This window comes from Idiotropiscis lumnitzeri, chromosome 10 (assembly GCF_059441095.1).
Source record: "Idiotropiscis lumnitzeri isolate Australia: NSW breed Sydney's pygmy pipehorse chromosome 10, RoL_Ilum_1.0, whole genome shotgun sequence".
NCBI lineage: Eukaryota > Metazoa > Chordata > Actinopteri > Syngnathiformes > Syngnathidae > Idiotropiscis > Idiotropiscis lumnitzeri.
Genome location: NC_142400.1, coordinates 1,546,719 through 1,565,097, shown reverse-complemented (window position 1 = coordinate 1,565,097; position 18,379 = coordinate 1,546,719). Strand labels below are relative to the sequence as shown.

Below are 18,379 nucleotides of genomic sequence, written 5' to 3'. Positions count from 1 at the left end.
GCTGCAGTTTTGCCTTTAAAATCACTTTGATTCTGAGTTACTTTTTTTCCCCACAATAGAACAGAATATTTGACGAAGCCAATTCACTCGTGTGGGTTCAACTGTTACCTCTCTTTGACCCTTTATGCCCATGGTCCGCAACCACCGCGGGCCACTTTGGACCAGGCCACACAGATGAAAGAAAAACAAAAACTTGGGAGTTTAGCAGTTATTTGTGGCAGAAAAATATTTTATTTTGAAAAGTGACTGGCAGCTCTTGATAAAGCGTTATGACTTATATATGTTCATACACTTGTTCTGCGGGGCCTTATTTGGCACATTTTTGGCGGTGACATCCTCAGCGTACATACACAACACACACACTTTTTTGTGTTTTGTGTGTGTGCCAGCATGACATTTGAAACAAGTTTAATGCGACTTTTGACTTTTCACACTTTCTACACACTTTGAACCTCAGACCTCGTCGCTTCCCGCCGTCTCCCACACAGCCGTGATAAACACTCCAACACCTGTGGACACACACACACAAACACGTTTTGTGAGAAGACGTGGCCAGTTTTCCTGGCGGAATGCAGAAGTTTTGAGTGTGTTTGCGTACATTGGTGCGGGCGTTTTGGGTGCGCGTGGGCTTGTGCAACATTCTCCTGTGCAGGCTGAGGTTGTACAAGAACAAGATTCGCGTTTTCTCCCTCTGGAAGACAAGAAGACAAAACGTGCAATTTGCAGCGGACGCGCTTGTGGCCCAGAATTCAGTTCACTTGGAACACTGAAGTGTGACAACAAGAGTCTGAAAAGCTTCCAGATGGGAACGGAGGATGACTATTTTTATCACGAAGCACGGGACAAGGGATGAGCACGAAAGGGTGCCCGGGTCGCGGACGGAGCAGCAAAATAGGGTTAAGTGCCCATCTCTGGGTCAAAGTGAAAATGAAAATGAGGCAGAGGTTTTAATCCTTAAAAGTTACTGTTTGAACATTAAAATTGTGCTTAAACATGAGCAACAAAAACTGTATGTGAATCATGAGCGAATCAAAATGTACAACTCTATTGTACATAAAATAAAAATAATGCCCCCAGCCTCTTAAGAAGAAAAATAATTGCAGAAATGTTCCATACAATTTACATCCTAAATAAATGACAAAAAAATTCTTGTATTTGGAGCGTACTTTATACTTCTTGATGGCTTTTGTGAGATCTTGTGGGCAAAAAAAAAATGAATAAATCAACCTTAAATTTGTTTGTCCAAAGGTTTTTTTTCTTCTTTTTCAGAGAATTTGTGAAGGTTACAGTGAAACCTTTTTCTGTGTTTTTTGGTTTTTGGCATATTTAACAGACAAAAATAGTGGCAGTACTTTTTAAGAGCAACCGGCAAACCACTTTGCTTTTCTTCATTGTCATTATGTGTATGAGCATTTGTCCCTTGGCTCGTCTGACCACAATTGCATAAAAACATCTTGACACCGCCAGCTGGCCGCAAGCGGAACAGCAGGCGGCCGGCAAGGATTGTGTCACAAAATCGTTTTTAATTAGAAAAGACACATTTGATTTAATAATTATTCTTGTAAGAATTATTTTAAATTTTTGTGATATTTCTGATCTCGATGATGTGTAGAAGTTTGTTATAGCTGCAGCTGTTGTTTTAACTAAAGATGAGAAGAGAGAAAGCAAATCAAGGGGAGTTGAGATGAAAATAACGTCACATATTGCGTTTGGTTGTGAACTCTCCCTCCTCGATCACTTCGTTCGCCTAATCGGCTTAGCTTGACCGCGTGCGCGCGTGCCGAAGTCTTACGCTTTGCTAGCTCATCACTTAAATGAGAGGAAGTGACATCAGAAGCCGCCGCAAACAAAGAGTGCTTGTAGTAATGCAAAAAAGGACCTGGCGCAGCTGACGCAAGCGTTTTGTCCACTTTCACGTGGAACGCAAACAAAAGGCAAGCCAAACCGCGGGAAGACGACAAACACTCCGGTTCGTGGCGACCGCCCCACCACTCACGGGGCTCACTTCAAGTCGAAAAATGAAATCTAAAGATCGATAACCTGGTTCACCATGAAATGAAAAATATTGTGAATTTATACGTTTATCTATTTTTAGATGAGCAAATTATATCAGCTCAAAATGGATTTTGCCTGAAAGTTTTTTGCAAAATCATTTTTTTCCAATTACGTTTTTTAACCGATTATTTGCTATTTTTTTTAAAAGTAAATGAAACCAAGTAATTGGAAGCAAGCTACTACTGATTTAGGCCAAAGATGGACTACTCGTTTGCACTATTTCACTTCAGGGACAACTACATGCCAATGACACGTTACTCTGCAAAGAATTTTCATCCTACAGTAGATTAAAATGCAATATTATTTCGATAAATGAACATCGTCAGAAAAATAGGCAAAAAAATGATTGATATTTGTGCTTATTTAAAAAACTGAGTTGGGAAGGTGTCAGCAAGTGCGTCCCCGCCAAAGTAACACTCGAGACAAACAACAAATGTTAAGTGTGGATTAGCATTAGCACGCTAACTAGCAAGTGGGGCGTTACCCGCGGGTGGTAGAAGGCGGCGATGACTCGGCGCAGGCGGTTGGCGTAAACCTGAAGGCAGCTGAAGAGCGCCGCCAGCACGAGGCAGCAGGCAACGCTGACGTATGCTGAGGCGGCCAGGGAAGAGGGCGGGGTCACGCAGCCTGCAGAGAGGGGGGGGGGGGGGAGTTCACCTGGGTGCCAAGCATCTCTGCGTGACTCTTGACCCCCCCAACGGACGGACTCACTCTTGTTGTCGGACACGATGCGAACGCTGGACGACACGTTGAAGGCGGAAAATGTTCTCCTCAGGAGGCGGGCCAACATTGAGGCTCCGCCTACTTTAATGTCCACCTTCTGGCTGCCTGAAGACAAGCAACATGCGCGTGTGTGTGTGTGTTCACTGGTCACGGCGGCGCTACTGCGTGTGTCTTACTGGTGAAGTTGAAGGTGGTGTGCGTGTGCTTGCTGACCACGTTCAGAACACGAAAGACGGACACGTCCACCGTCAGCAGGACCACCGTCAGGAGGAGCACGGACAACACCTGAAAGACACTTGACAGCTGCACACACACACAATCATGCATGCGTTCGTGCGCGTGTGCGTGCGTGCGTGCGTGAGCGGTGAGGTGAGCTCACCACTTCTTTGACTTCTTCAGGGTGAATTTTGGGGCTCCACGGGTCCACAAATTTTGGCCTCTCAGACGGCGTGAGGGGCAACAAATGCCGTTTCCCCTGTGACGCGCACACGCGCAGGTGACGATTTACACAGACGAAGGTGACGATGACGATACCGATGAAGGTGTTACCAGCGACTTCCTGCGTTGATCGATGATGCCAAAGTACTTTGTGACGTACATGTTATCAAAGTACACGTCTCCTCGGAATTGTCGCACGTAACCGAGAGACCTGAACGCACAGAAAGGCGGGGAGGACGTCGGCGCGCGCACGTGAAGGCGGCGGGGAAGGCGGCAAGCTTACTGCGTGAACACGGACAAGAAAGCGAAGGACATGACGAGGCGCAGGACGTCCAGCAGTCGGCTGGTGCGAGAGGCCAGCTGTCGGAAAGACGTCTGGACGCCGCGCGTGAAGTCACCGTCCAGCAGTTCTCCGCTCAGCGCCGCCTGCTGCTGATGCTCCTGTCACGCACCAACACGTGCACACATGCGACACGAACGTGTCAATGTCACGCGCCGACGTGCGTCAGGTGAAGACGTGACGCGATTTGCGACCTTGACGACAATCTTGCTGGTGAACTCCCTCCCGAGAAGATCGATGGAAGTGTTGAGATGATCGAACAGCTGACCAAAGTTTTTCTCCACGGGGATGTTCCGCTTGCACCAGCCCGTCATCACTGAGGAGCAAAATCGGCGTCGTCAGCGAGCTTGACGATGTCGTACGAGTGAGCTGGCGTTTGCTGACCTCTCATGATGTCACACAGGAAGTGGAACTTCATGGGCACGCACAGGATGTGCTTGATGACGGGCACCTGGATGGCCTTCGCACACTCCGCCCACTTTTGGGAGAACCATTTGGTGCACGCCTCGATGCCCCCCTTGACCACGCCTACGCGCGGCAGGTGATGAGATTGACGATGATGATGATGATGACAAAGAGGAAGAAGAAGGCTCACCGTCGCATTGCGTGTAGGTGTTGAAGGCGAAGCGTTCCTGCGTGCCGGTCGAGTTGGCGTCGCGCGGTCGCTCGGCCGGCAGCTGCCCGGTGGCGTTCCGGCCGAGCACTTCCTCCCGAATGGCCGCGAAGGCCTCGCTGGCGTTGAGAGCTTCCGACTTGAATTCCGCTTCCCCCTGCTGGATGCACGCAAAAAGGCATTTTCACGTCAGCGTACGGCAAGTTCCACGCCGCTTCCACGCCGTTACCTTGACTTTTGTCATTTTTGGGGCAAATTGGAATTAGAATGCAACATTCGCATTACTTCCACTGGTGCCTGATTTAAAATCTCTAAACATTATTGCGTATCCGCGAACTACAGCCTCGGTCACATGACTTGGGGCGGGGCTTATTTAAAACACTGACCATGACTTCCTTGGCCACCTTCAGGAAAGGCTTGACGGCGTCTCTCCACAGCAACTTGGCGTTGCGCACTTGAAGGTCCAGATTGCAAGATAAAGACGCGGCGGCCGTCTCTACATTGCGCTGGATGTTGGACACCGGACCTGTCAATCAAGCGCCACACACCTGTCAATGAGGCCTGCTCATCACCATTGTTGACCGGTGCCGGGCGTGCATGCGTGTGCGTGCCGACCTGAGTAGAGCTCGGAGAGGACGAGCAGCATGAGGAAGGCGCGTCCGCGGGAGCCGAGCATGCTGGGAAACATCAGCAGGACGGCGCACCTGAAGGCCGAAGACGTGGCCCCGCCCAACACACACGCCCCTGGACACGCCCACAAGCACAGTCAACACATGCGTCCTGATGGTGGCGCTACATCATCATCTTCCTCACCAGTAAAGATGCATCCTGTGGTCAACTTGAGGTGAAAGGTCAGCGGCAGGCCCGGCGCAATAGCGGCAAACATGACTGGTCACATGACAAAAACATCACATGACATTGTCGACATTTGACAACAAGTTGAAAGGCGTCTGAACGGAGACAAACCATCTGCATGAGCATGAGCTGTGGGCGACAGCAGCTCTTTGGGAGTGCTTTCATTTTGTATCGCGTGCTTATCACAGAAAAGAAACAGCCCAGGGTAGCTTTCCTTGTCCAAACCAATTCCAAGTGCAACGGAGCCAGCATTTCAACTTGGTTTGTCACAAATGAATATTTTTTTTTAAATCTAGGATTCTATTGATTATTCCATCGATTGCTCAAGAGATTTTCCCCATCATCAGCAAGCTTTGCAGAAGCCTCGTTCTGAACGATCCTGATCATTTGAATCAGGTATGTTCGAGGAGGGAGACATCGAAAATAGACAGGACAGAGGCTGGCCACTCAGCAACAAAAAAAAAAACTAAACAAAAAAAAACAACAACAGTTGATAAATCAAAGTCCGTCCACCTTAGTGTTCTTGTCTTCTCTCTTTTTAATTCTTACCTGCGCCGCTCATCGCACCGAAGAGGCCCCGGAGGATGACCTGGACGATACTGAACGCTTCCGATTGGCTGATGAGGAAGCGATGGCAGCCACGTGGGAGGAAGCGCCTGATCAGCAGCTCCACAGCTGCGATACGCGACGCCGCCACAAGAGGGCGTTACACAACAGTATTAGACAACAACACAATACAACTTTATTTATGTTGCATATTTCACAACAACAGCTGGAGCGCGAACAAAGTACTTTACAGATAAAATAACAATAATACAACAACAAAGACTGTGAAAGCTGTAAATTAAAACACAAATTAATCATACTACGACGAGTAACAACACATTCACAGTCGACGCCAGAAAACAGCACAACAGTGTCATTCTCATGTTGGGTCTAAAACAAAAGAATAAAAACATGTCTTTAAATCGAGTTGTGAAAGTGGACAGAGAGGGACAAGAAGAAAAACACTCACTGCTGCGAGGCTGCTCGTCCCGAGTCATGATGACGTCACGAGCTAGCGCTCATCATCAGCAACAAATGATGATCATCCTCAATCCTAATCCAACGCTTTTGGCTGCAACACTTCGTCCGATGATGTGTGTCGTCACAGGCGGACGGCACGTCTTGGCACGTGACGTCATCAAAGTGAACGCGTTCTACTCGTGCGTTACAAACAAAAGAAAAATAAAACACGGACACAAGCTGAAAGCATTTATGTATTTGATTTTTTTTCTTACAAACTAAAGTCAAGCGATGGCCGGAAGTAGAGTCAACTGGTTACCATGGCGACACCCTCGCAGGTAATGTGTCCCAAATTAAAATTTAGTGATGACGTCATAGCGGCACAGCAGTTTTGTTGAGCTGTCTGGTCTAAGAGGGGGGAGCAGACAAGATGTTTTTTTTAGAATTTTGAAAATGACAAAAAGGAATATGATCCAAATGAAAGAAAGACAAAGTTGCTGTGACAAAATATACATGGCCGATTGCGCAAAGGAATGTTACCACTATCTTAATACAAACACATGATGGGAAATGCCATAGATGGGCTAACAAATGGCATGGATAGTTTCAGCGTGATTGAATCCTTCACGCAATACGTCAACACAAATGGTGCGGAATCACATGTAGATGGACATTACATAACACTCTCAGTTATATATTCGTTTTAAAACCAGGCTGATATGTGAATCACCGTCTTTTTCCCGCCAAAGGCCATCTTCATCGTTGTCTTCGCCGACCTCACAGCGGAGCAGCAACTTGTGGGGCGACATGCGCGCGGCGGGGCGGAGCCTGCTAGCTTTTGGGGTGGGGCTGGCGCTGGCCTCCTGCTACGGCGTCACCACGCTCTTCCTGGAGGGGGCGCCACTGTGGACGTGCGTGTACGGCACACTGGCTGTGGCCACCGTCATCGCCTTTGGCATGGGGATGTCGGTGCGTGCGCGCGCCACCGTCGGCCTCATGCTGCCGTCCATCTGCTCAGGTCAGTCACCTGACCGACTTTGCGTGTGTGTGTTGACTTGTTTATGCATCCATTTGTGTTCTGTGTGTATGTGTATGAATGCGTGCGCGTCGGTGATTTTGCGTATGTATCTGATGTGCGTGTAGCTCACGGGCGTAACTTCCTGTTGCTGGCAAGCACGTCAGTGCTGGTGTCCGGCCCGGTGGTGAACACGCTGGAGAATTCGGAGCGAGCCGCCTCCAGCCTGGTTTGTGGCGCCGAGCTGGCGGCCAATCAGACGCGACAGCTGATGAGAAATGCGGCCACGCCCCTCCTGGGTAAGCCACGCCCACTGCCTTCACACATCGCAGCCTAGCATAGGAACACAGAGAAAAAAAAAAAAGCATCCGTGTGCTCACGGCCTCGCAGCCGCGCTGGACTACATTCGCCAGATCGGCAGGAACGCTGCAGCCATGGCGACCAGAGTCAACAAGCTGATTGGCTCGCTGAGTGACGCCATCCGCCATGTTGGTGAGAAAACCACAATATTTGCGTGCGTGTTGTCCTCAAGTTAAATCTTTGTTCTTACCCCCCAGCTCGCACCCTGAGAAACGTTCTTCACTTCCTGGTGGACCTCGGTGATGTCTGCAACGCCAAACTGGGTTTGCCGTACAGGAAGTGTCGTGCCGTCTTCATCCGGGCCCGAGCCGACTGTGTGGCTCAGCTGGGCTACTTTGACTTCCTGTGCGACATCGTCAGCGGCTTCATGCACCTTTGTGAGGTGGCCAAAGGTGCTAACCGTCGCCGAATGGCTGCCCGAGCCGCCTCTTTCGTGGATTTGCCAAGTGGGAGGAGGCAGCGCACTTGGGGTGGGGCATAGCATAGCATAGCATAGCATAGCATAGCATAGCATAGCATAGCATAGCATAGCATTGCAATAAAATTTCAAGATCCCAAAAAATAACATTCGGGTAAAGATTATAGCAGGACAGGAAAGCAACTAGTGAGTGAGACAGAAAAGTGCAAAGAAGCACAGCTGAAACACGAAGGGTGTGAAATGATCGGTTCCCGTGTCAAAACGTGCGTCTGCGTTGGTGTCGTTTAGCGCCCAAGCTATTCTGCAGCATCCCGAAGTACGTCTCCAGCCAGCTCAAGAAATACTTGGCCGAGCGTAAGTCCATCAGCCTTTGAGACCGCCTCTCAGCGAAGCCCCGCCCCCGAGCCCCGCCACTGAATCTCCCCCCTCTCACATATTTAGCCGCCATCTCCGCCTTCCGCCAAATGCGGAGCCATTTCGACTTCAACTTGTCGGTGTCGGCCGCCTTGGAGGTGGATGCCAACGTGAGCCGCTCGCTGGAAGAGACCGCTCAGGAAATTCTGGACCAGCTGACCGGGGACCTCAAGGTCTTTGGCTCGCTCAGGGGACTGCTCGTGTGGGCGGGGCTTGCGCTCCTCACCTGCTCCCTGATCAGGTGACCGCACCCTCTGCTAGCCACGCCCACATTTGTGTGCATATCTGTATGCAAGTCCATGTGCGTTTGTGTGACCGTGATGACGTGTGTGTATTTTTTTTTTGTATATGCATGCGTGTATGTGAGTTTTTTTCCCTTCAGACGCTAACAGAAGCTAACACAAGTGTGTACGCAGGGCTGTGAACTACCAGCGCAAATACTTGACGCACTTGAATTTCGACAACGTTTACATCAGCGCTCAGTTTATAGAACTGGATTGTCAGGTGACCTCAGAGGGCGGGGCCTCCATCCTCCCAATCACGCGCAGAGAGTCACAGCTATACATTAAGCCGCGTGAGTACGTGTCCATCAGAATCAGAATCAGAACGATACATGATGACGTCACCTGTCGCCACTTTCTTTTTCAGTGTCGCTGCGGCTGACAAGCAGCGAGTGTCGGGCGGTCTTGGTGGGCGTGGCCTCAGTGTGCAGGCACATAATCATTTCGGCCGTTTTGGTGGCGCTGGACTTCCTGGTCTTCTGGCTTCTGGATCAGGTGCACCGGCAGGTCCGGACCGGCGTCGTGGCCCGAGGTGATGCCAGTGACATGTTGAATGCCTTTTTTTTTTTTTTTGTCACTTGCGTCTTCCAAAGCAATAATGGCGTGAATGTTACTTTCGCTCGGTCACTGAAAAATCTTCACATGACTGGGAAGACACAACCTCAAACACAACCAATAGTCGCAGTTAGAAAAAAATCAAATCAAATCAAATTTGCGTGCAACCCAAATACGGACCAACCTGACATCAAAGTGACACGCACATTGTGACACTTGCAGCTTATCAGGCCAGCAATATTCTGGTGACCCTTGAACTCAAAATAAGTACGACACACACACGGTTTGCCTGAGCGTGGGTAACCGCAGCGACCGTGTGAGCCCGCAGCTCCGGTGACGGTGTCGGTCGAGGTGGACGGCTCGGGCTACATGGCCGACATCATGCGCGATCTGGCGGTGTCCTTCAACATGCTGCAGGCGGGAAACGTCACCGTCATCAGCAGCAAGTGTCTCTTTGTGCCGTCGGAACCTGACTACACCGCCTGCTTCGCCTTAGGTGGGCCGCCGCCTCTGCTACCGCCGCTGGAAGGATATATGGCGGGGTGAGGGGGCGTGGCCTTCTGACCCGCCCACTCTGCTCTCAGGCTTCCTTTTGGGCGTGGCCCTGCTGGTGACGCTCGCCGGAGGGATAGTGCGGCGATCGCGACGCCTCATCTGCGCCTACTTCCACCCCGACACCGAGAGGGTAAACACACGCACGCACGCACGCACACATTTGTCAAGAAATGCGCGCCACTGACCTTACGGTGACTTTCGTCTCCATCAGGCGCGCATCCACTTCCTTCGCCAGCAGATCCTGGACGAGAGGCGAGCGACGGGAAGAGCCTTGTTGAGGGCAGCGGCCAGGACTTCGGTGGGCGGAGCCAAGTCATGCGGCCGTCTCCGGGCCTTGCTGCGACGGTGCGTCGTTGTTGAGGAGGTTCAGAAGGCACAAGTTTGTTTTCCACCGCACCATCAATCAAGTGTTGATGCCTGGCAGGCTACCAGGGGGCGGAGCTTATCTGTCAGAAATGTGCGTGGCCTGCGGCGGGAGGGCGGGGCTTGCGCCATTCACCTGTGACGTCCAGCGGTGTCCAGGTAGGATGTTCGCCATGACCGACCGGCACCTGCCAAATGCAACTCAACATAAATCCGGTTTCAGGGAGGTCACGTGGTGGCACTGAAAAGTCCCGATGTTGGCCGCTAACCGCGGGAACGTACTTTTTGCTTTTCCACTTGCAGGTCTCTTTTGTAAGGCGTGTTTCAAAAGTGTGGGCAGGATGTGTGATGTGTGCGCCCGACCTGCGACCTTCCAGGAAGACAGCCAGGAGGAGCGGTGAGTGACGCGCCCACACAACGTCGGGAAAACAATCCGAACCAGAAAAATATTAACAATGGTGGAAAACACTGAAAACGGGTTGGAAGGTTGGATAAAACTCTAAAAACAACAATAAAAAAAATTATGACCAACAGTAGGAAAATGTCAAAAGAGATAAATAACAATAAATGAGGGGAAAAAAACAAAACTGAAAAATCAGAAAAAAAAACAAGAAAAAAAAATACTCAAAATCAACACAAAAATGAAAGAAACACTAAAGATGGAAAATGGGAAAATTTTAAAACGAAGGAAAAAACAAATAAGGAAAAATGCTAAGAATGAAAAAACACATTGCTAAAAAGCTAAAAAGAGAAAAGACTAAAAATAAAACAAAGAAAAAAGCTTAAGTCGAGAAGAATCCCCGAAAATTGGATCCAGTAAAAACCTAAAAAAAGAGAAAAAAAATGAACGTGAGAAAAATGCTAAACTCCAGAAAGACAAATTAGGAAAAAAAACAGTAATAATGGGAAAAATGTAAAAATAAAAGAGAAAAAAAACAGTAGAACCAAAAATGAGAAAAATACTAAAAAGGAGAAAAGGAAAAGAACTTGAAAAATGCTCAGAAGGTTTCAAAAATTCCAAGTTATGTCCCTGTTTTTTTTTTGTTTCTCGGTGTGTGCGCATGTCTCAGCGACTCGAGCGAGGACGAGCGCCGAGACGACGTGAGCGAGCCCGAGCCGCCATCGGCGGAACCGTCAGCGGCACCTTGGTCCCAAAACTTTTTCTCTTCAGCCACCGACATTCTTCAAAACTTTGTCAGCAGCCGCACGCCGCGTTGATGACCTCTGACCTTGCGTCAGCGTGTGCGTGCATGTGCGAGACGTCGACAAATGGGCACAATTACCTGCCAATAAACCTGTTGTCTTCTCCCTTTGACACGTTCCCTGCGTGAAACTCAAACGTGCATCAAACATGCTTGAATCATACTTCAAATGCTTCCAACACATGTCAAACACGCCTCAAGCATGAGTGAAACATGCTTGGAAATGCAAAAGCAGGCGACGAAGATGAGCAGTCACACGATGAAGGTATGGCAAGCTTTATTGGGGGACATTGCTGACATGGAAACGCCCCCCCCCCCGGCCCCAACCAATCACCGGGAGCGGCTGTCATGTGACCGGGAGGGGTGGAGCGGGGGGGGCCAACATGCTGCGGCGGGGACGGGGGTGGCGCCCTTCAGTCGGTGGCGCTGTTGACGGATTCTTCCGCCGAGTTTGGGTTGAGGTACTCAAAGGCCTTTTGACTCTGCGACACAAACTGCTTGAGCGGCGTGAGGATGAGCTCGGCGGCGGAGGGGCGGCGTTGGGAGGCACCGTCGTAAGGCACGGGGGAGCCGTCCACCTCCGCGTCGACCTTCAGGCTGGAGCGTTGTCCCGCAGAGGCGGCGGCGGCGGCGGCGGCGTCCGGGCTGCGGGCGGCCCTGGAGAAGAGACTCTTGCGTCGGCGAGGACGTCCGTCCATGGCCTTCAGGAACAGACTGTTGGCCGAGCCGCGGCGGGACGAGCTGTCCGTGCGGAAGTCCTCCTGGTTCAGGAAGTCTTCCACCTCTTTGCCGGACGGCTGCTGGAACTGACGCACGACACGCGGAAAGAAAAGATGCGGACATGGCTGAGAGGAAACGCTTCAAACACGATTCCAAGATGGCCGAAACATGCCGCTCACCAGTTCGTAGAGCGGCGTGGCGTTGACGACAAGCTGCAGGAGGATCTTGGAGAGCTCCCGAAGATCGCCCAGGAGCTGGCGGACCTGAACCGGCAACTCTCGGATCTGCCGCACCGGACGCAGCTCGGCCAGCGTGACGGCCTGCTCGCGAACACGGCCCAGGCTCAGTTCCCTCAGGCTCTCGGCGCGGTACACCAGCGCCACCAGCAGCCTCTGCAGGTACTGCAGCAGCTCTCCCAGCAGATCCAGGACGGCCCCCAGTCCCACCTGTGGGACAGGAGGAAAAGAGGAGCTAAAATACCCACTAGTTAACTAGTGACGGATAAAATATTGACTAATTGACTAGTGAAAGCCCTTTGAAGCCTTGATATTTAAGTAGTAAATAAAAAAAAATATTACTTGTTAATTAGTGATGTCCCAAAAGTTGACTTAACTAGTGGGGTCCAAAATGTACACTAGTAGAACTAGTGGATGCCAACCAGCTCACTAGTCAACTAGTTGCACAAAAAACTAATGAGAAGGTGTGTCCAGGATTCCTATGGTTCTACAGTTAAAATATAGCAACCAGAATTTAGACTTTGTCATTGCCCCGCCCACTTTATTTGCATATGCGTTACATAGTTGACAAGTTGCCAAGGGGAACTGCAACTAGTTAACTAGCGCCTGATAATTATGGGTTATAAGTTGACTAGTAAATGTGCAATTCCAGGCTACTTAATTAGAATCTGTTTTGACCTTACAAATTAACTAGAGAGGCTCAAAATGTAAACTAGTTAACTAGTGATGGTGAGAATGTTAACTAGTTAACTAGTAAATGCAGAGATATCCACTAGTACACTAGTTGTGCTCATTTTGACCTCACTTGTTAACTAGTGAAACACATGTATTCATACTAGTTAACCATTTGGGTTCAGAGTGAGTCACTAGTTAACTAGTGACACCGATTTCCATATCACTAGCTGACAAGAGGATGGTAGTTTGTCTCACTTGTCAGGCTCAATACTGAACTTGTCCAGACTGACTGAGCATGTTTGACAAAATTGCACACTAGGTCACATGTGCACTCAAGTTAACTAGTGTAATCATCAAATTTGAGTAGTTTGCCAGTTACAACACATTCATATCAACTAGTAAATAATTTTGGTTAAATAGTAGAATGGAAATGCCAGCTAGTATGCCAAAAACATTCGCTAGCACACCGAAAATGCCTTCAGGTTAGTTTTTTGTACGAGTTGTGCACAGTCACTCACTCGTGCTGCACAAACCTTAACTAGTAAACAGAGAAGACCTTGTGAACATTTTTGAGCTAAAAAGTCAAAGTAGCATAAACGTGAGCCGAGTGTCCTCATTGGCCTTGCACGTACCGCTTGGACGGCGTCCCCCAGGGCTCCCGTGGCGTCCTCCAGCTGTTCTTGGACTTTGACCATGCGGTGGTAAAGCTGCAGGCTGATGCAGAGCAGGAGGCTGCGGACGCGGGTCCACATGCTGGGCTCGTCATCGTCGTCTTCGTCCTCGTCCTCGTACTCCTGAACTCGCATCTCCCACTCGCGACCTCAACACGACACACAACACACGTCAAGGACCGCTGCGACGACCTACAAGTTTGCTTTCCTTCATGGAACGCGATGGACCCTCACGATGACCCATTACAAAGGTCAAAACAAACGTTGCTACTCACGCAGCGTGGGCGGCAGCGGCATGTAGTAGGCGGTGGCGTTCTCCAGACGGCTGAGTACGTCGTCCAGACCCGACGAGGCAGCTCGTCCCACCTGCGATTCCTGCAGCTGCCTCACCGCCATCCAGGCGGCGTGAGACAGACGCTCCATCTGGTCCAGCGCGCCGTCCAGCCCGTCCACCATCCACAGCTGCATGTCATCCAGCGTCAGGAAGAAGGCGTCCTTCAGGTGACCCACCACCTGGATTGGGGGGGGGGACGCGCTGTTACCATGTCGACAGACGTCTGACCGGAATCGCAGGAGAAACCAGATTGGCCCACTCCCTATCTACCAAAGCATTTTTACAGTTACTGCGCTATCCTGTTTATTTGGGGTGTAATTTCAATGTAGACCACTAGGTGGTGGCATCCCATTTTGGTTGACGCTGTCAATTTTACTGAAGAATGAAAACTGGAAGTAGCCTGGCTTTTGCTTGCGACTTGTCCAGATGTTGAACGCCACAATCTTTTACAATCCTGCTTTTTCTGCCGACAGAAAGTGACGGCTGTAGTTTTATTGCACAACGTTCATCTTTAGGCTGCGTTAGTCAGAAGGTCAGTGAAGTTTGTCAGTTTGGAAAAAAGAAATTGTCATATTCTGTTCATGACGTTCTATTGTTAGGTGTCCTTTGCCGATATCATTCCCGACTCCGGAAACATTACAGATGGATTACGAGTCAACTTTTTCGCAAATCCCCGAAACGGTGGCCACACACAGCGAGTGAGAAGAAGCAAGATGGCAACCTCGTCGGTGGACTGGTGAAGGAAGGGAAAGGTCCTCTCCAGCTGTTCCAGACCCACCAGAGCGAAACTGTTGGCCACCTCGACTGGAGAGCACACAGGACAGGAAGTGTGTGACGCAAAGACAGGAAGTAGCACAGGATTGTCACATTAGCACGTTAGCTCAAACGCGTTGCTAGCAGCTTTAGCGTTAGCATCACCACCGTACGCACTCTGAGGCCTGAGGGTCCGCATGAGGGGCGTGGCTCCGCTCAAGGCCACCATGGAGGCGTTTCGGACGCCCACCTCGGCCACGCCTCCCACCAAGCCCAGCAGAGGGTAGCGACCTTTGGCCTCCGAGTACACTGAGGTCACGGACTGCAGCGCCGAGCGCACCAGAGGAAGGTGCGAGACCCTCAGCACCGCACTCATCTGAACACAAAATAGACCAAAGTGTGAGTGTCGTGCCCCGTGACCGAGAGGTAAGCCCCGCCTCCACCCGGCCCCGCCTCCGCCTCACCTCGTGATTGTGATGAGCAGACATGTCGTCTCTTTCCCCAAATCTGGAGGCACACAAACAGAGGAAGAAAGTCGGTGCATTAGGTTATTTTCATTTCAAGGTATCGCGTACTTTTAAAGGATGACGATACCAGTTACCGATACCCAAACCCGCGTGTCCTCCCCCTCTTGAAACTGATTTTTTTTTTTTTACCTTTACGACAGACAGATACGAGATTTGCATGGACGTTTAGAACAGGAAGTGAGTATATTGATTACGGGCTCTTCTCAGACAAGAACGTCGCGTGGTCATGTCACGTCCCGATTTTACCCAAAGATGGTCGACGGAGGCCAAAAGCGAGTTCGCTTGTGACAAAATTTGCATCCAGGCCTTGATTTTGCGAGTGGCGAGGTGAGGGCGGCGTCTGCGGCGGCGCCATGAGGTAGTCAGCTGCTCTTGCGCACGACTCCTCAATGTTCCGCCGCCTAACCAGCGTGGAAATCGCCCTCTTTGGCAGAGCCACGCACGCTCACATGTACACAAACCAGCCTTTCAAGCACCTCGCAGAGCTTGCGGGCCGCCACCGGGCGCCACTCATGATGTCGCCCGCTGACGTTTGCCATCTGGTTTATTGACTGCACCCGAATGACAGGCGAGCAATCCAAGGGGAAACGTACAAATTGGCAACATCCAAAAGAATCCTGTGGCTGGTTTTCCACTCGATCTTGCGCAACAAAGGAGGAAAGTGGCAAAGTCCTCTTTGAAAAAGTTGGCGAGGGAGGCCGGCCGTCATGGCGTGGCCTCGCTTGCCGCCACGTCACATCTTCTGCTAGCTTCTGTCCGCTTGGATCTGCAAGCGGGTCGCCATTGCGACCGATCACGCTTCAAGGATGGAAAACAAAGCAAGAAAAGGAAAGGGAGGCAAGAAAAAAATAATAGCAGATCTTGACAATTAAATGAAAGGACGGAAGGAAGGGAAGCAGGAAGGACCACACCCCGACCGTAGGAAAGTGTGCTGTGCTTTTTTAAATCTGTCGCAGAAACAATTTAGAGGTCTTAGTGCTCGTATTGTGAGAGCACTGCTGCCACCCACTCGAGCGGATGTGTAATGACATGTTTTAACATGTATGGAAAAAAAACAAACGAAAAAAACAAAACAAGTTTTCACGTGAACTAATCGAGAAGGAACGCTTTCGGGGGACTTTGAAGCCATCCCATCAGATTTAGGGCGAGAGGCTTGGTACACCCCAGACTGGTCGCTAGACCGTCACAACCTGTGCTTAGGTGAGAAAAGAGCAAAAGGGAGAAAGTCACGCAAGCAAGCAGACAGGAGAGCAGAAGACCAAAACTCCGGCTGCGATGGGAACCTGCTGCGCTGCCAAAAGGGCAAAAACAAAAAAGGTCGAAAACAAAAAAAGGAAAAAGGGCACTCACCCCATGAGCAGGGCGCAGCTGCTGAAGACGAAGATGAAGAGCAGACTTAGACGAGCGAGCGCTTGTGAGCTGGGAGGTTTGCGTGACGCCCGCTTTTCAGGAGGAGATGCGTGACGTGATGGGACGCCACGCGCTGCGAGCAGTGAATGGAGTCTTTCTTGTGATGGGCTTCTCTTTCGCAACGACTCGTTTTCTGCGTCCGCGTCGCTCCGCAAGGCAAGTCGAGCTCCCAAACTAAATGCGGGACGCAGGAAAATAAACTTGTCAAGTTTGGAGCAGCGCGCAAGCAAACGTCAATCTTCGTTTGGGGTGAGACGGCCTCAGGCCCACGTGCACACGCGAGCGGACGCAACGCACACACGCAGCAACACCCAGCTCCAGCATAGCGGCAGTCTCATATATTAAAGATGATGTATAAGTGAGAGGGTTGGGTTGCACAAGTGTGCACCCCCTCAAGAACAAAAGGGTGTGGCCGTGTTCAGAATCTACCAATCACATTCAAACAGGTGATAAAGGAGAAAGCACACACCTGCCACCATTTCAAGTGCATCCTCAAATCAATATCAATTAAAATATTTAACTGTATACGTATATATATCTTTAGCTATATCTGTATATATATCAATCTATTTATCTATCATAGATGTGTGCGTGTGTATCGCCTTTATTGGATCATCACGATGTCGTCATAGGTCTACACTTGAGATTTTAACAAAAGATGACGAGGGATTTCTTTTTAAAAGTGTGGGAAAAAATGAATGTGGTCATCCGTTGTGCAGTACCGCCGTAAGCCAACTTGGCGGTGGCTCATGTGAGTGCGACGTCTTAACGCGTTTGTCCACGCCGCTCACTCACAATTGAGCCTCGCAACCTTTCATTCTGTTCCAAGTTGCTTCCTGTGAAAGATGACTCAGCTTTTGTAGCCACACAGTGACCCCACTCGATCAAACTCTGCTACTGCAATTAAGTCTCCATGCTCAACATGTGCGCTTTCATTCACATTGGTTGTCTTGAGTCTTAAAATGAAGACGAATTTACGTCTTAGCACACGTGGCTGGATTTTGTTGACAAAACTGGCCAGAGAAATGCCACGTGCGTCAGTGAGCCAATCATCAGTGTGTTTCTTCAGCCACACACGTCATCGCGTGGATATGCAGCCAATCGGGTCCATGTATGTACATTCAGGCCACCGATTGGCCGCATAACACGAACCCGGAAGCGAAGGCTTCAATGCGACACCGGGGAATAAAATCACGTTTTAAAATGAACTGCAAATTATATTGTAGCAAAACAATACCAGGACGATAGAAGAGAACTTTTACCGTTATATTCCGTGCCCCCCACCCTCCAACACTTTGAAAACGGGCTCGCGAGCCGGCGAGGCATGGACTACATTTGTAGTTTTGGTCTTAAAATATGCATGTAGCGGTTCTCTGACTTTTTTGGTACAAACTTATGCATACTTGGTGGCATTTTAGCCATAGAGACATAAAACGCCACAGAGAAATCAATGCACTCAAAGTAAGCACGTCTAGCGGGTGGCAACGTAAGATGGCCGCTGGCGGCTCACTTCTTGCGACGCAATTTTAATTTATTCGCTTTTAAGTCTATGCCTGCTGAGCATATCGAACGTCAGTTTACAAACAGATATTTTGTTCCGGTTTTTAAATATATAATTAACAGGAGAGTCGTGCCAAAGCATGAATGTGTAAGTAATGTATATGCGAGAGAAAACAAAACAAAGAAAATGACCCAGAAAAAAAAAAAATCAAGTTGTGCTCATGCCTGTTTCCAAGTTAAGTAAAGACTAAAGAGCAAATGGATGCTTGTTTAAGATTATCTGAAGTTAAGTGACGAGGGCTTCCTGCAACTGATGGTGTATATTAAAACAAGGGCTAGATTTACATTTTTATTAAAGAAA

At 49.7% G+C, this 18,379-nt stretch overlaps 3 protein-coding genes across 15 annotated transcripts; 1 reads left to right on the top strand and 2 right to left on the bottom strand.

Annotated features, from left to right (window-relative positions):
- Positions 1-202: 202 nt before the first annotated feature.
- Positions 203-10,391, bottom strand: dcst1 (DC-STAMP domain containing 1). 10 transcript variants are annotated; one of them, XM_088306500.1, is made up of 20 exons: positions 10,273-10,391; positions 10,127-10,178; positions 6,760-10,052; positions 6,305-6,437; positions 6,040-6,223; positions 5,574-5,699; positions 4,983-5,057; positions 4,785-4,913; positions 4,556-4,695; positions 4,152-4,329; positions 3,941-4,084; positions 3,751-3,872; positions 3,500-3,657; positions 3,328-3,427; positions 3,158-3,253; positions 2,955-3,081; positions 2,767-2,883; positions 2,540-2,682; positions 599-691; positions 204-509 (listed from the first exon to the last, which is right to left on the bottom strand). In XM_088306500.1, exons 5-20 carry the CDS (start codon positions 6,065-6,067, stop codon positions 438-440), a joined length of 1,848 nt encoding a protein of 615 aa, XP_088162626.1. In that variant the 5' UTR covers positions 6,068-6,223; positions 6,305-6,437; positions 6,760-10,052; positions 10,127-10,178; positions 10,273-10,391; the 3' UTR covers positions 204-437. The 10 variants fall into 10 exon arrangements, with proteins under 10 accessions (XP_088162636.1, XP_088162626.1, XP_088162627.1 ...); XM_088306501.1 differs by lacking the exon at positions 10,273-10,391 and having other exon boundaries at positions 6,760-7,064; positions 7,178-10,256; XM_088306505.1 differs by lacking the exon at positions 10,273-10,391 and having other exon boundaries at positions 6,760-6,932; positions 7,178-10,256.
- On the top strand, positions 6,675-11,271 carry dcst2 (DC-STAMP domain containing 2). Its single transcript, XM_088306651.1, has 15 exons — positions 6,675-6,691; positions 6,779-7,047; positions 7,173-7,343; positions 7,435-7,536; positions 7,602-7,796; positions 8,111-8,176; positions 8,264-8,477; positions 8,653-8,810; positions 8,885-9,049; positions 9,401-9,568; positions 9,657-9,757; positions 9,839-9,972; positions 10,052-10,149; positions 10,294-10,387; positions 11,061-11,271. The coding sequence occupies exons 1-15, from the start codon at positions 6,675-6,677 to the stop codon at positions 11,206-11,208; spliced, it is 2,100 nt and encodes a 699-aa protein (XP_088162777.1). The 3' UTR covers positions 11,209-11,271.
- A 181-nt stretch (positions 11,272-11,452) lies between these two features.
- Positions 11,453-17,462, bottom strand: plin6 (perilipin 6). 4 transcript variants are annotated; one of them, XM_088307174.1, is made up of 9 exons: positions 17,314-17,462; positions 16,459-16,692; positions 15,046-15,088; positions 14,759-14,957; positions 14,550-14,632; positions 13,770-14,007; positions 13,456-13,643; positions 12,092-12,358; positions 11,453-11,998 (listed from the first exon to the last, which is right to left on the bottom strand). In XM_088307174.1, exons 1-9 carry the CDS (start codon positions 17,334-17,336, stop codon positions 11,606-11,608), a joined length of 1,668 nt encoding a protein of 555 aa, XP_088163300.1. In that variant the 5' UTR covers positions 17,337-17,462; the 3' UTR covers positions 11,453-11,605. The 4 variants fall into 4 exon arrangements, with proteins under 4 accessions (XP_088163300.1, XP_088163301.1, XP_088163302.1 ...); XM_088307175.1 differs by lacking the exons at positions 16,459-16,692; positions 17,314-17,462 and adding an exon at positions 15,702-15,755; XM_088307176.1 differs by lacking the exons at positions 16,459-16,692; positions 17,314-17,462 and adding an exon at positions 15,238-15,436.
- Between the last annotated feature and the right edge of the window lie 917 nt (positions 17,463-18,379).